Source organism: Acanthisitta chloris, unplaced genomic scaffold (genome assembly GCF_000695815.1).
Source record: "Acanthisitta chloris isolate BGI_N310 unplaced genomic scaffold, ASM69581v1 scaffold9766, whole genome shotgun sequence".
Classification (NCBI taxonomy): domain Eukaryota; kingdom Metazoa; phylum Chordata; class Aves; order Passeriformes; family Acanthisittidae; genus Acanthisitta; species Acanthisitta chloris.
The window spans coordinates 7,282-22,469 of record NW_008679733.1 but is presented as its reverse complement, the minus strand read 5'-3'; the positions used below and the strand labels follow the sequence as shown (position 1 = coordinate 22,469).

At 39.6% G+C, this 15,188-nt stretch overlaps 1 protein-coding gene across 1 annotated transcript in view; it reads left to right on the top strand.

Annotated features, from left to right (window-relative positions):
* CRB1 (crumbs family member 1, photoreceptor morphogenesis associated) overlaps positions 1-13,952 on the top strand; it is a 41,039-nt gene extending 27,087 nt beyond the window's left edge. The window contains exon 8 of the mRNA XM_009077423.1: positions 13,737-13,952. Coding sequence (XP_009075671.1) covers positions 13,737-13,952 — 216 coding nt within the window. The remainder of the gene's footprint in view (positions 1-13,736) is intronic.
* Positions 13,953-15,188: the final 1,236 nt, after the last annotated feature.

Here is a 15,188-nt window from a genome sequence, read left to right as displayed (position 1 = left end):
AATTAGTGATCCGTAGGCTTCCACTTCTACAGAGTGAGATGCATTTTATTTGCTGGACAACTTGGTCAAACATTGACTGAAATAAAAATATAATTCCCAAAGTAACTAAATTGACCAAAAGTTTCTAATGAAAAGATAATTCTAACCTCACTTTGAAGCTGAAAAATATAGTCTGGGCTTTCATGAGACTGGACGTGGCACTTAGTGTCATGGTCTAGTAACCACAGTAGGGTTGGACTCGATGATCTTTGAGGTCTCTTCCAACCTGGTTGATTCTACCTATGAAAAGAAAAAGAAACTGGGCAGAAGTTAAGGAGTTTGTAATGGAAAAGGAAACTTGCCTCAAAGTGAGCGTGTGGTGGCAGAAATATCTTGGGATTCAGTGCTCATCCTTCTCACTAAAATGGACAGAACTGAAACATGGTGTGAGGCTTTACATGGAATTTATTACCAGATTAAGACCAACGTGGCTTCAAGGGAAGCTCATTCACCACCATTGCATTAGAAAGACCAAAGATTGCTCACACCTTAAATACATTATTATATAGGATGCCAGATAAAGGGAAATTATGGAGATTCTCAGGTACTACAGATTAAGCACTTCAGAAAATCTACCCACAGTTGTTCAGCTGTCTGAATGGGAAACATGGTCCTCAAGTTGAACCACTACTTTATTTAGACACTGATAGTGCCGTTCAGCTGTCTGAATGGGAAACATGGTACTCAAAATGAACCAGTACTTTATTTAGACACTGATAGTGCTATAACTCCATAATAGTCCTGACATATTAGCTCAGCATAATAAATACTTGTACAGTAGTGTTAATGGCTTGAAAACTAATCATGTGCTTAAGATGACAATCAAATGTCCAGGAAATTACTATGTTTCCAGGTAAAACAAGGCTGGCACGTTAATCTGCCTAAGTATCTCTTGATGAACTCTGTTAAGTATATTGTTGCACAGACTTTCAGGTCTTCTCATGAAACTCCCTTCCTAATAATGTCTGAAAAAAAATTACACACTTTACTAGGCTTATAGAATATTTTTTCAGTAAAAAGAAATAAAAGCAATTCCTGTTCCTGGGTGTCTGAAAAATATGTTTAGAAATAAAAGCAATTCCTGTTCCTGGGCATCTGAAAAATATGTTGGTTTCAAAAGATCAAGAACATTCATCTATTTTGATATAGAGAGCCATTTAAATGAGCAGAGCTTGTTACACAAATATCTGAGCTTTCTACCAATCTAACTGTGCAGCAAATACAACAGCCCTTAAATTTATTCAAACAAAATTTGGTAGAACAGATTATTCACTTTTCAAGAGAATAAGAGCACTGAAGTAAAAAAATGTGATACTGCTGTAATTGAAAGGACAGGAAATTCAGCAGCTTTACAAATCTTTGTAATTATCTAGAGTGAACAGATTTTGCACCACTGCAGAGAGCTTTGGTTGTTGGTGGCCCCTGTGAAATGCTAGTGTAGGGATTTTGGAGATTCTCAAGCACATTAATAGTTTGGGGTCTAATTTATCCATTGCTGTAACAAATGGAAACATTTCTCTTTCTGTCTGGTGGAGCACTAGTAATATCTTCTTATCCCTTAAGGGACAGGACTCTCTGTTCCCTGTTCTCCAAGTAGTAATAATTTGTGGGTGAAATTAAAGGTGCAGTTGCTTCCCTGATCATTCTGTAACAAGACTTTTTCTCCCCCACTGACCTTTTGCCACTTACCCAGGAAAAGGATATGTGGTCTGAACACAGTTAGCCTGGCTGACACCTGGTAGCTGCTAATCCTGGAACACACACAAAAAAAAAAACCCAAAGAAAAAACCCAAACCTGCTCCCAAGTTAAAATCAATGAAAAACTAGAGACTAGGCACTGGGAGGGCCTGGCAACATCACATCTTTTGCATGGCTAATTTGAGTTTGTATTCACAAACACCAAAACATATGTTTGGTCCTCTTATCTGGGATGTCTCTAATGTGTAATGGCAGTGTGGGCATACAGCTCCTTCATGGAGTTTATATAGTGATGCAACTGTTACCTTTTCTTATCCCAAAGTCTACCATTTTTTTAACTGACCAGCACATTGCACAGGTGAGACACTGTGCTGCGTCTCATGGAAAATTGGATCCTTTCTTATTTTATTGTTTCCTTTCCTTTTTTTTTTTTTTACCAAACTCATTCAGGCCAAAATAAAATGCTTGGTTTCCACACATATGAGAATGTAACACATCCTTCACAGTAGACCTAAACAGACTATAAAAGGTGGTATCTTCTATCATTTTCTACAGGTTTGGAAGGTTATTACCCCCATCCAAATTTTTCCCTGTCCTTTGATTAAGTGATATTGTCAGGGAACCTTAGTGGTTGCTGAGGATTTGTCTGGGGAAGTCAGAGATGAGACCCAAAAAATTCCTCAGTGCTGTCAGTGTTGGCTATCATTTCTGGAAACCATCAAAAAAGGTGGTTCTGGAGCAGAGTCTCACAAAGTGACACTCAGGGAAATGAAACTACACAAGTAGGAAAACTCTAAGTAAAATGGATTTGTAAAAATCAAACAGATGGAGACAGTACTGAACACCTGGCTGTACCTTAACACAGTAAGAATGACTTCATTATTTTAGGTGAATTCTTGTGGCACATCTGTAAGGTACCTAAGTTATATTATCATGTTGATACCTCTGAACAGAGAGAGACAGAGAGCACAATCTACTCCAGGTTATTTTAACCACAACACCTCAAAAATATTAAAGCATTCTTGGTATAACCTGCTGCTAAGCAATAGTCCAAACCAATGAAGTTCTCTAGATGGACTAGGCATGGAAGCTGCATTTTCATTCTGTACTACCCACCCTCCTTTCAGAAGGCCTGAGGACTGATGCACGGGCTGGTCACAGTGCAACTGGCCTGGACCCAGAACCCTGGAACAACCTGTTTCACCTCAAGAAAATTTTGAGTTGAAACTTCCTAGCTCATGATCAATTTTTTCCATCCACTCCCAAAATTACTGATGAAGGAGGAAGCAGAAGTACTCTTCCAGGAGAAAACACTTCTGCCAAAATTATATATAACTTGCTTGCTTTCATGATTACCTCACTGATCTTGAAATACATATGACATTGGGAATATTTTAAGGAAGCACAAAAGTCCCAACCAGAAGAGTTACTTGGGGCCATAAAAAAAAAAAACTTGGAAATTACTGATTAACTTCTTAGTAGAATTAAATGGCTTATTTATGGCATGGAAAGTAAAGATCCATGCCACTACTTACACAAGCAAAGCGTCACCTCTGTGAGACTTCAGAATGGAATTTTTGCAGAGGATGAGCTGTCTCCAAACACTGCAACCAGGTGCTTTAATAACTGGTTCAACAGTGGATAACTTTAGTGTATGAGAAAGGCAGAATCAAAGGGGAGTTACATCAGAAACATATGAGGAAGGCAGATTCTGACCTGACTCCATGCACTGTAGAAAATGCTACTTTCAGCCTGTATTGAGAAGATCTACATCATCTAGCTAGAAACAGGGTGAGTTGACCTCATAGTCAATATGCCTTGCCTTGGAGGACCAGAGATAAATTCACTGAGCTGAGTCATCACATTTTTTTTCCTGTCTCCAAGAAGTATGATCATCAAGAAAAATCTCCTGAAAGTGTAGGAATTCTTCTTAAAGACATTGACAAGGCTGCCATTTCTTCCCAGCATAGTGGAGTTAAACTCTCTAATCTGAAGTACAATGTATTTTCTATTAGTTATCTTTAGGTGGCAGTAAGGTAAAAGCATGGAGTAGAAAGTTGAGAGAAATCTTTACTGCATTTTGAAAGACTTTTTTTTCTCATGTATTATCTTGTTATAACATAGAAAGAAACTTTCTAAAATACTTACATCTTCAGCAGATATCCAAAAAGCAATTATTAGAGTTGGCTTCATGCAGTTCACATTCAGACACAAACCTATTCAATGCCAGAAATATTAGTGCAACAACTAGATACTATAATAGGTATGCAGTACTTGACCCAAGAATCCCTGAGGACTGTGGTAAGGTTCACAGGTAGAGACTCACTCATATGATCCTATAAGCAAGATGGAAGTACACTTAAAAAAAAAAAAAAAAAGCCAACAGGAAAAATAACTCCACCAACAAATCAAAGGTCTAAATCAAGATTAAACAGTGTTTCAATGAATAATTATTAACATAGAGGTTTATAGGATTTTCTTTCATTTACATTTTTCCTGTATGCATCTCTTCCAAAGTCCTTCCTGAAGGTAAACCATAACGATGTTGGTTGTCCCTAATCAACTTTCTATTAGGAAAAAAAAAAAGCCAGTAGGATGAAAACACACTCAAAGTTTTTATGGAGGAATATAATTAGCTAAGTAACGTGGCAGTGTCACGTAGTGTGCTAAGGCAAGTATTATGTAGCCAATAAAGTCTATCTTATACCATTAATATTTACAGTTGGAAGCATGAGATGGCTGCAATTGAAGTGCTGCACCCAGCAAAGGCTAGCTGCTGACTTGATACCTTGTTGTCTGACAGTGTGAAACAGGCAAATAGCTACTTACTTCATCACCACTTGACAGCATAATATTAATGCTAGGTAGCAACACATGGCTGGTTTGCAGGAGCTTAGCACCAAATACGGAGAAGAATTTCATGGAACAGTTTTGAGACTCTAGGCTTTGCTTATTAGCAGAGAAGGAGGGATGGAAAGTGTCTGGCAGTTACAAAATCAGACAGGAATCACAACACTCTCTGCTGTACTGTGCACTGCTGACCCACCTATTGCTCATCACTGGACAAAGCAGTTTCTTATTCCCACAGAAAGTGGGAAGAGGCAGGACTGAGTTCCAGCACAGGTTGCACCTGTGAAAGAGAACCAGGACTCAAGAGTCAATCGGACCAGATCCTGCTACACATTGTCACAGTCAGGGAGCACAGCCCACAGAAGGTGGCTGCCCCTGGATGTGATGCTGGTCTTTGACGGGTACTTGGTACCGTTCTCAAAGATCCAATTACAGAAATAAATAAAAAATCTACCTCTAACATCACTAATTAAGAAAGAGATCTTTAACCTCCACTGTTGTGTGCTGAAAAGTGGAGTTTTGAGCAGCTCCACATTGTAAACCATCTCATTTAATTGAGATGGATAATTCAGAACACAGTCAAATCATGCCTGGTGAAAACAATGCGCATGGAAATGTATCAGCGAGGAGCAACCACATGCAGGTTTTCACTCAGGTGGGCTTTGTGCTTTCAGATTGCAAATACCTCTATAAAAATTCTTTTTTTTTCCCCCCCTCTAATACAGAAAAAAAGTGGAATCTATAATGACAGATAAAATATACATGCAAAATTCAGAAAAGCAGAAGTTTGCAGTAGAAGCTGTTTAGCTGTCCCCTTGACTTAGATGTTGATAGCCTACATTATCCTTTCCTGGCCCATTCTCTTACCCAAATGCTGTCATTCACATCAGCCCCATCCTGACTGTCATGTCATCCTCCACATTTTGGTTTGATCAACACCACTGCAATCAGTGAAGAAGACATTTTGAAATTCATTCTTCTTTCTCATAATTTTAAATATTTCACTTTGTCTAATGAACCTTTCTTCATCTCTTTTCCTCAAAAACTGTCCTGCCCTCAACTTCAGCACTGTAGCATCTTTCGCAGTTCTCGTGCTGTTGGGTCTAACCTACTGACCCCCTCACATCTACTTCACTCTCCCATGACAACAGGAGCAGACTTCCTCAAGAGGTCACTACTGTGAGTTTTCCCAAGTCCCTCCTGAAGTGTCATTCTACTGTGGCAACTACAGGGATAGAGTAAACTCAGCCCAGCTACATACAGAGCATTGACAGAAAGTTACAGTACTCAGCTATGGTATTTTGACTTTAAATATCATCCATTCCTTCTTGCAGGATGCTTGCCTGATAAGGCTTTGATCCACCACCAAGTTTTACTCATCTAGAATCTGCTGTCTCAAAGCTGTAAAGCAGTTATCCCCTATGGAGAAACACCACCTGATACACTGCGCTGTCAGCCATGTACAAAAATAATTCTATATGATGCCCCAAAGCATTTCCCAAACTGGAAAGGGATGTTGCACCCCAGAGACTGACACCTTTACTAAAACATTTGTCTAGTCTGCGATAAAGCAGCTATGGGACAAACTCCCCCTCAGCGTGGTTTGCCTGGATTTGCACCAGCTATAGATTTTCCCTCCTATCCTTTCAGATTGCAGCAGATGGTGAAGTTCCTACACCAGAGGCTGTCGATAGAATTTTAAAAGGCATCTCATAACAACACATTGGAGCTGCACATTTAATCTGTGCGACACCACCAAGATGATCTTAAAAAGAGCTGGAGCACACTTACAAAATTAGCACTGGCAGTTGCAGCAGAAGCACTATCAAGGAGCCTTCTCAAAGCCCACAGCTTAATGAGAGCTGACCTCCCAAAACTGCCACCCAAATCACTTCCCTCCATGTAACCAACACTCTGCTGCCTAAGAGAAAAGTCATTTAGTACTCTGTCCTGGGAAGTACTGATCCAAAAAATTATCTGATGGAGATTTTAAGAGGCTACTTACGTATTTTTGGCTCTTTTGAGTCCATGACTGAGCTCATGTATGCTGCAATGGCCAAATGCAGAAATACTATTCCTTCTGCCTGAGACAGACCATCCCAGACACACTAAATACCACTGTTTTCATGGGTGGATTACATCCATTAAACAGTTAATATATGTCAGACATCAATACTACAACTCATTAAAGAAATTACAGTTACTGTATGTAGCCTGTTCTTTAAAGGTTAATTCCTAAAATGAGATTCCAAGTTGGAAAAGCTACTTGGACAAAAGACTGATGTTGTCAATAGCAGGGCACCTGAGCTGAACATGACTGCACGAACTGCATTGTTTTGATTTAACCACAGCACTGTTTAAAGTGATCTAGGAATGGTCCTGCAGCCTAATGTGGGGAGGAGGAGGTCTGGGTATGCTGATCTGACTGGAAGATCAAGACTAATGTGAACAGCACTCTTGTTTAACCAAAGTCTGCTTTACAATTTAGCTGCAACATTTCAGAGCTCTGTTGCCAATCTCCAATTTCTTGGTCTACTATAATTAGAACAAACTTCCTCACTAACTTCTGTGGTGTCACAACAGTGCGACTTCACGTGCCAGGAGGGAGGCTGTCAGAATTTCTTAATGAGGTACTTTCCTTGCAAGCCCAGCTAAATCCTAGACTTCAATCATCCCCATCTTCTTCATTTTCTCACTGAACACCAGAGATGCAATTCTTCCTTGATAGAAAAGATTACATTTTTCTGATCTATAACTGGTCAAGCCAGATGATCAATTTATCCTTATAGCAGCTAACATGAATTCTCTCTACACTTTTTGCTTTGATTTCAAGAACTGTCAGAAAACTGAAAGTTGACATTTTCCAGGAAGGAATCAATTAAAGCTGTCACGTGTCAACTAAGACAACCTATTCAAACTACATTTTATAAAACCCCATATACCGGAGAGAGCTGGTAGTGAATGTAATTTCTTCAGAGACATTTTAAGAAAATATTCAGACAATAACACCCATGAGAAAATACAGAAATAAAAAAAAAAAAAAAGAAAAATTCTTACAAACTTCCTTCTTCAAGGTGAACTGCCTATATCACAGAATCACAGAATATTCTGAGCTGGAACCACAAGGATAGGATCATTGACTCCAACTCCTGGTCCTGCACAGGACATCTCTAAGAATCACACCATGTGCCTGAGAACATTGTCCAGGTGCTCCTTGAGCTCTGTCAGGCTTGGTGATGTGACCACTGCCCTGGGGAGTTGTTCAGTGCCCAAACACGCTCTGGGTGAAGAACCATTTTCTAATATCTAACCTAACCCTCCCCTGACACAACTTCAAGCCATACCCTTGGGCCCCATCACTGGTTACCAGAGAGAAGAAGTCAGTGCTTGCCCCTTCACTTTCCCTTGCAAGGAAGTTGTATACAGCAATGAGGTCTCCCCTCAGTCTCCTCCAGGCTGTACAGAACAAGTGACCTCATTTTACTGTGGAGGTTCTGCACACATCAGTAGTCACCTAAGTGTTTTCTTCAGCAATGTCCATAGGATTACATACAGGACTCAGTATCTCGTTCAGATCCTCTAGCAAAGGAATTGTATTTTCCTGCAGATACCAGGAAAGTAACTCAGAGGTTAATGGCAGAATCAGTAACAGCAATGATAGAATTTCAAAATGATATACAACTCTTTATGTAATGTAGACAGATTTTCAGAAGACTACAGGGGTAGGTGAGGAACAACAGGATAGCCTCCTCCCACTGAGCATGGTGTTAGGGGAAGAAATTCCTAAGATGTGGGGGGAAAAAAAGCAGTCATGCTTACCTTGGGGTGTTACCTTGCATACAGAAGGCACCAGAACCAATATGTGGCAACTATAGGCCACTCTGAACTGGGGCTCTGGGCTGGCTGACTGCAAGGTGAAGCAGGCAGATCTTTAGGCCACTGAGATCTTCATCAGATATTGAAGGTTCCAAGTCTGAATCTGGTCCTACAAACCTACAAAACTAGAGAAAACCACTGCAAGCAGTCTTCCTAGGTTTTCCTCTTGCTTTCTGGTTCTCAGTTTCAGAGAATTCAACCACTTTTCTTACCAGCTAATCCTGAACCTTGTTAGGCACCAGGTTTACAGTACAGCAAATATCACACCTTTCAGGAATTACTTCCTTCATACATGATGACAAGAAGAATGTCTGTACAATGCAACTGCCACTTTTGAAGCCCACAAGATGAACTGAAGGGTTGTATAGTATGCAGAAGTAAATGAAGCTGGTGGTCTCACTGGTGATAAACAGTGGAAAGTCAGCTAACATGTACTAAGTCCTGCTTCCTTTGTTGCCTCAGGTACCAAAGTAGAAAGGAATAAACTATTCAAGTACCTGAAAAACAACTGTATATGGACACACTCAAAGATGAGTGCCCACATGGACAACAGCATGAAGCAGGAAGCCATGATAAACCATTAAGAGGATAGAGCAGTTAAAGGAAATAGGTGATGTGAATAAATCCTTAAAAATAGTTTGCCATTTCCAGTGTACACTGCACTGTTTGGCTCAGCTGAATATTAATCTGTTCTCCTTAGACAAGTCCATCATGGGTTATTAGTTCCACTCAGCAGCTCAACATGTAAGTCAGCACAGTTCTTGGGACCTGGTGGGTGGTGTCTACTACAAGCAGAGCAGTTACCTTTTGCAGGTGATGCACATGTTCTACTCATTTAAGGTATTTCTATTACAACAAAGTCAATCTATAGATTTATGGTCACTTTACTGCTGTTGAAAATAAACTGTAGTCTCACAGGTTGAGGTTATCAATGCATCTCATCATAACAGATTTGTGTGTGACTGACTGGATTTCTTCTTGAACTACTTGGACTCCTTTTTGAATTCAGCCTTTAACAGAAAAAATTTCTGATAAGATGGCTGTAAATCCTCAATGAAATAAACTCAGCATATCTATGGGCTTTTTAATCAAGTAAATGTCTTTTCTTTAGCTGCTCAGTAGTATCCCTATATGCCCCCAAAACCTTCCAAAGTAATTCTGACATGGATTAGGACCACTCAAGCCAATTGTCCCTCATTACTCTAGCAAATGGTTTTGATTTGGGGGCAGTAAAGCTGGATGGCAAGGATCAGATGTTCTTACCGTGAATGAAGTGATAACCTTGTGAGTGGTGTCGGGACTCAGGATCCAGAGACTTTGCTGGCAAAAGCTCCAGTGCACACAAGCAGCTGCAGAATTCCCAGAAAGCCCCTCCTGTGGCAGCGAAGGGAATTCTCTGGGGTTTGTCAATCCCTGTGTTTTAAAGCTTGTGTTGATGTCTCTGTCTTGCAAGACATCCAGAATCAGGCACATTTCTATGCGAGTGCTGAAATGAAGGCTGATTAATTCTTAATACCCTGCAACAGAGGCATGTTTTTGCTTTCAGAGCACGTCATGCCTTTCACATCCCAAACACACATACCCTTGCTCCCAAACACACTTTCCCATGCAAAGCTCGTGCCCGCATGGCAGCATCCGGAGGAATCACGTGCTACTTCTCTCACACCTGCAGTGATTTCTCTACCAGCACCACAGATCACTCTTCTCTCTAAAATCTAAATCTTTTAAATAATTCCAATTTAACAAAGTAACTCTAAAAAAAAAAAAAAATCAGCTTTGAAATGAAACGACCAGTGAAAAGCCAAAAGACTTGACTTTTATTATTTTTTATCCTACATTTCTTTCTGTCTTTGCAGATGAAGCTATTCACTACATGAAGATTAAATTCAATAATAGGTATTGCCCAGTCCGTTAATTAATCCTGCATATATTTAGTTACTCATAAGCAGTACTGAAGTTACATTCAGAAATAGGTGTGATCACCATGTGACATTTATTAGCAAGAATGATTTCTGAAAGGCTATCACAGTGTGTTGGGGTCTCATAGGTTTTGAGCAAAAAAACTCAGTAACTTGTTTCTCTTCACAAACTTCCAGCTGTCCTGTGGGTTTTTTTCTTTTGTTTTTGTGCCAAGACAAAAAAAAAAAGTTTATCTTGCTCTGTCCATTCCTTTCCAGAGCTTTCCCCTTCTGCTTTTGAAGCTGTAGGCCACAGAACAACTCTTGCATGGCACTTGGCCTAAAAATTGTACATTGCCATTTTCCAAGCAGTCAGGTCAATCATCAGAGCTTAACTAGCTAACATGGGGACAGGAGTAGCAGCCTGTGTGATACAAAGCTGAAAAGTGATGTTGGAGTGTGGTGGTCTAATCCAGGAGATATCAGCTGTACATTGCTCACCACTCAGTGCCTTAGGATGCTCCCAGACTCACAGCCATGGGGGATCTGCTCCATGGCTGGGAACACTGAGATGAGTGGCTACAGGCATGAGCAGACCCTGGGACTTTGCTCTTTGAAACATCCTTAAGGTTCACAGCTCAGATCCATCACACCAGGTATGCAATAAACCAACTGAGACGACAGGGGACAGAACTTTACAGGTATTTGTTCCAGATCAGCCAGCTGAATTGCCAAATTAATTTAACTATTCAGCCATTAATGACTAAAGCAGCAGTTGATCTTGATGGGACCAGACTGCAGAGCCTTCTGGCAACTCTTGTTATCAGTTCAGTGCAACTCCTAAGAGGGATACCTATATTGTACACTTCAGCAGCAAGCTGTGAGCTGATAAACCAGGGGACAGCACTTGAACAGTGGGGGTTGTTTTGATCAATACCATACAAAAAGATGAAGTTAAGGCCTTTTCCCCCCCATATTTAGAAATTAGAAGCAACATAAACACAGAAATAAAGTTAGCTTATGTATCTGATCATTATAAAAATCCCAGCACTCTAGATACTAACGTGAAGTAACTTCTCTTACATACTGGTTCAGGATGGGCAAGGTTTCTGCAATAAATAAGTATTGCAAAATGAAAAAAAAAAGCCCTGTTATTAGGACTTTAACTTGAGAATGAGATGTAGATATGGTGACTGCATTTTAACAAGTGAAAGGCTTTTTTTTTTTTTCTACAATTCTCTGCATAAAATTCTTCTTTAAAAAATCAAATTAATTTGAAGGACATCATAAATGAAGACATCTCCATAGATACAGGAATGCTTGCAACAGGAATGGAAGGAACATGGACTGGAAAATCAGAGAATAAGTTCAGAAATTTCACATACTAGACACAAGGCAATAGCATCCAATTTGCCTATGATAGTGAATTTCTTTCATAAATGTCCTGTTCAACCCTAGGATCAGAGTTAATTTGGACTATGTTAGTCCTTGGTTTTCCAGAGCAGACCATGCAAATAAAAGACAGCTTCTGAGACCAAAAATTCCATTAAAAATTTGCAGCCTCTCTGAGACAAGAGGAACAAGGGTCATAGAATCTAACATAGTACAGAGCAAAACTTAAGATCTAAAATATATCTGTAACACCATCCAAAGATGAAATGACCTTCCCAATCCAATATGATTTAATCGACCAACAAGATTCATGCCACCTTGTTTTAAGGTTGGAGTCATGTGGTCTGTCACCTGCACAAAGATTACTTCTATTGGAAAAAATGTTTGTCAAATTATAGAGACCATATATTTAGCCATCAAGGACAGATGAAAATATGCTAGTCGATCATGTATCCCCTAGAGAGAATCCCTGAGCCAAACTTGTTTGACTATTACAGTAAGGCCTTTTACATCAGTATGGAGTTGGAGAGAGGAAAAAAAAGGAAGGATTAACATTTTCCCTCTAGCATTGTTGTTCTACTGCAAAGGCATGAGCCCAAGCAATGTACACACAGCAGCAGCAGCATCAACTTACAGTGCATCCATCGCTGAATGCAAAACCGTCATCGCTCTCTGGACTGTAATTGCCCTTCCTTAGAAATGACGAGTACGCAGGTCACTAAAACATCCTGTAACATGGAGCATCTAACTGGGAAATGGGCTTTGACCTGCTGTTTTCCAGTTCTAAATATTTGGAGATTTGAAAGTTCAGCCTCAAGCACACATTCATCTCGGGCAGTTCAGCTGTCACTCATAATACAAATCAAGAGATGATGGATGGCAGAATCTGCCCAGAAGTTCAATTCCTGCTAGGGTCATTCTGTCCATAGTGACCACTTTTCCTCACTAACCACATCACTTCATTGGCTCACCTCACCATAAGCATTTTTTACACATGAAAGCACATACACAGATGTGTATAAAATGTTCATCTACCAACTATAAAATTTCTCTGGTCTAAAGCTTCTCAACTGACAGATTTGTTTATGCACACTATGCCTTCTGACATTCTTACATTTCCCACTGCCACATGAAAACTGGGGAGGAAAAAAAATCAGAGCATCCTTACGTTCATCCTGTACTGTATTGCTTGTGTTGCTGTAGATGAAGCTATGAAGCCTGCATGTGAAGAAGAGCTGGATGAATATTTTAAAGCATGTTTGTGAAAATATACTGATTAATTTCTCATGCCATAGATTTCAGTTGCACCCTTGTGCAGCCTCTATACACTTACTTCATGCAAACATGCTGGTAGTAAGGTTTACTGGCAGGAATACCTGTAGAAATAGTACATTTGAGAAAAATATTTAATGTAAGCACATTTTCTATACATAATCTATATACATGTGTGTATATAAATACATATATATAAAAATATATATAAATTCACATGGACTTGACTCCCCCAGCAAGAGAAACAGAAATATGACTGAATATATATCCAGTCAAATTAGCTCATGTTTAACTTGCAGTATCCAAGACCAGCAATAGAATATTCAAAACCAACCTAGGGATAATGAACGATTACTGAAGTGATTAAACAAATAATGGCTGAATTACTCCTACAATCCACAGACATATTAACTTACAGGTCATTTTCAAGGTAAGGAAGCTGTCAAAAGAAATGGGTCATTACGTGACATTCATCCAGCTCTGCCTTAAATACTAAGCATCCAGCACCACGTGTGCAATTTTCTGGAGTCTAAAAAACAAGATCTGGAGGGGCTAATGTATTTCTCTGCCATTAAATGGTGTTTCAACAGTAGCTCATCTATGCAAAGCCATATCCATAGAATGGTTTTTGTTTTCCTTCCATGGTAGCTCAAGTGTGTCTCAGTAAGTCTCTTGATGGAAATTATATTGCAATTATTTCAATCCTTCCAGTTGACAACTGACTTGATCGCGAACATATTCACCTCCATTGGCTTAGTAACGCTGGCCTTGTTATTGATCCTCTTGTTGGCAGTTGTGGTTTCAGCCATCACTGCCAATAAACGGGCGACTCAAGGGACCTACAACCCCAGCGGGCAGGAGAAGGACGGAGCCCGGGTAGAGATGTGGAACATGGTGCAGCCACCACCAATGGAAAGACTGATTTAGAAGAAAGCAAAAGCACTCCTCCATGCTGGAAGGTGGCTGAAAGGGGACAATGTACATATGTTAGATATATTCATTTTCATTCTGATACCAGGAATACTCGTTATAAATATTACGATGACTTTGGGCTTTCAATGTTTTCCTTTGAAGTTCAATAATATGAAAATTCTTTTAGCATTTAAGTGAACCAATGACATTTATCTTTGCTTTGGACCAACCTGTCCAAGGACAATTTTTATTTGCACTGTAAACTCCAGCCTTGATAATCAGCAGTAGGCATTACAGACAGTAATGGCTCCTGGGATACATGTAAGTGCCTGTCTCGGACACAACACCAATAACACCTTCTCATTTGTGCTCTCCTTTGACTGCCTAGCAATCACTGCTGCAGAAGATGATGCAGACAAATCAACTAAGCCTGTACAATAAAGACATTGTAATTCTGTTATCAAAGGGTTTAGTACTAGAGCTGTGTCTCGGCATATCTACTTTCATCTGTTAATCAGGGATTAAAAGGAAGCTGTGTGAAAACCCTCCAAAATAAATGCTTCAAATTTAATTGTGTTTCTTTCCTCCATTTCTTTCATTTTACCTGGTTCCCCTCCACCTTCTGCTGAAATGAAGATGAAATGAATTTCAGTTTCCACAAAAGCATGTATTTTTCTGAGTATAAAAGACTGTGTCCTAAAATATCCAGTGGGCACAACCTGACTGCTTAGGAGACATGGAATCTGAACATCCTCAACAAATTGTGTGCATCCACACTACTGCCTTTTTCCTATATTACCTGATGGTCCCTTTTAGAAAACTATTGCTTCTCACATTGCAAAAATACATTGGCTGCCAAAAAACAAGCTCAGAAATGTTTCCCAAAGCTCGTGGGAAATACCAGGAAAGAGAGAGAAGTGGCCTACAGATAAAGCACTGACGTGAAAATAATAATGACAAACTTGGTGCTTCTCCTGAAGCTCAGACTTCTCATATGACCATGGGCAAATAAATGTTTAAGCCTCAGTTTTCCTCTTTTAAAACAGGAATAATCCCATTTAACTATCTCATAAACCTCATCAGCACAAAGGTTGGTTTGTCAAAAAAGAAACAAAGACATAAAACGTAAGGAAGAAGCTTGGAAAAAATCTTGCAATGAAACAAACATTTATATAGATGCAATATAAATTACTTTTACACGTAATGTAATGAAATGGACATTTGATGCAAAGAAATCTTGTAATGAAATAG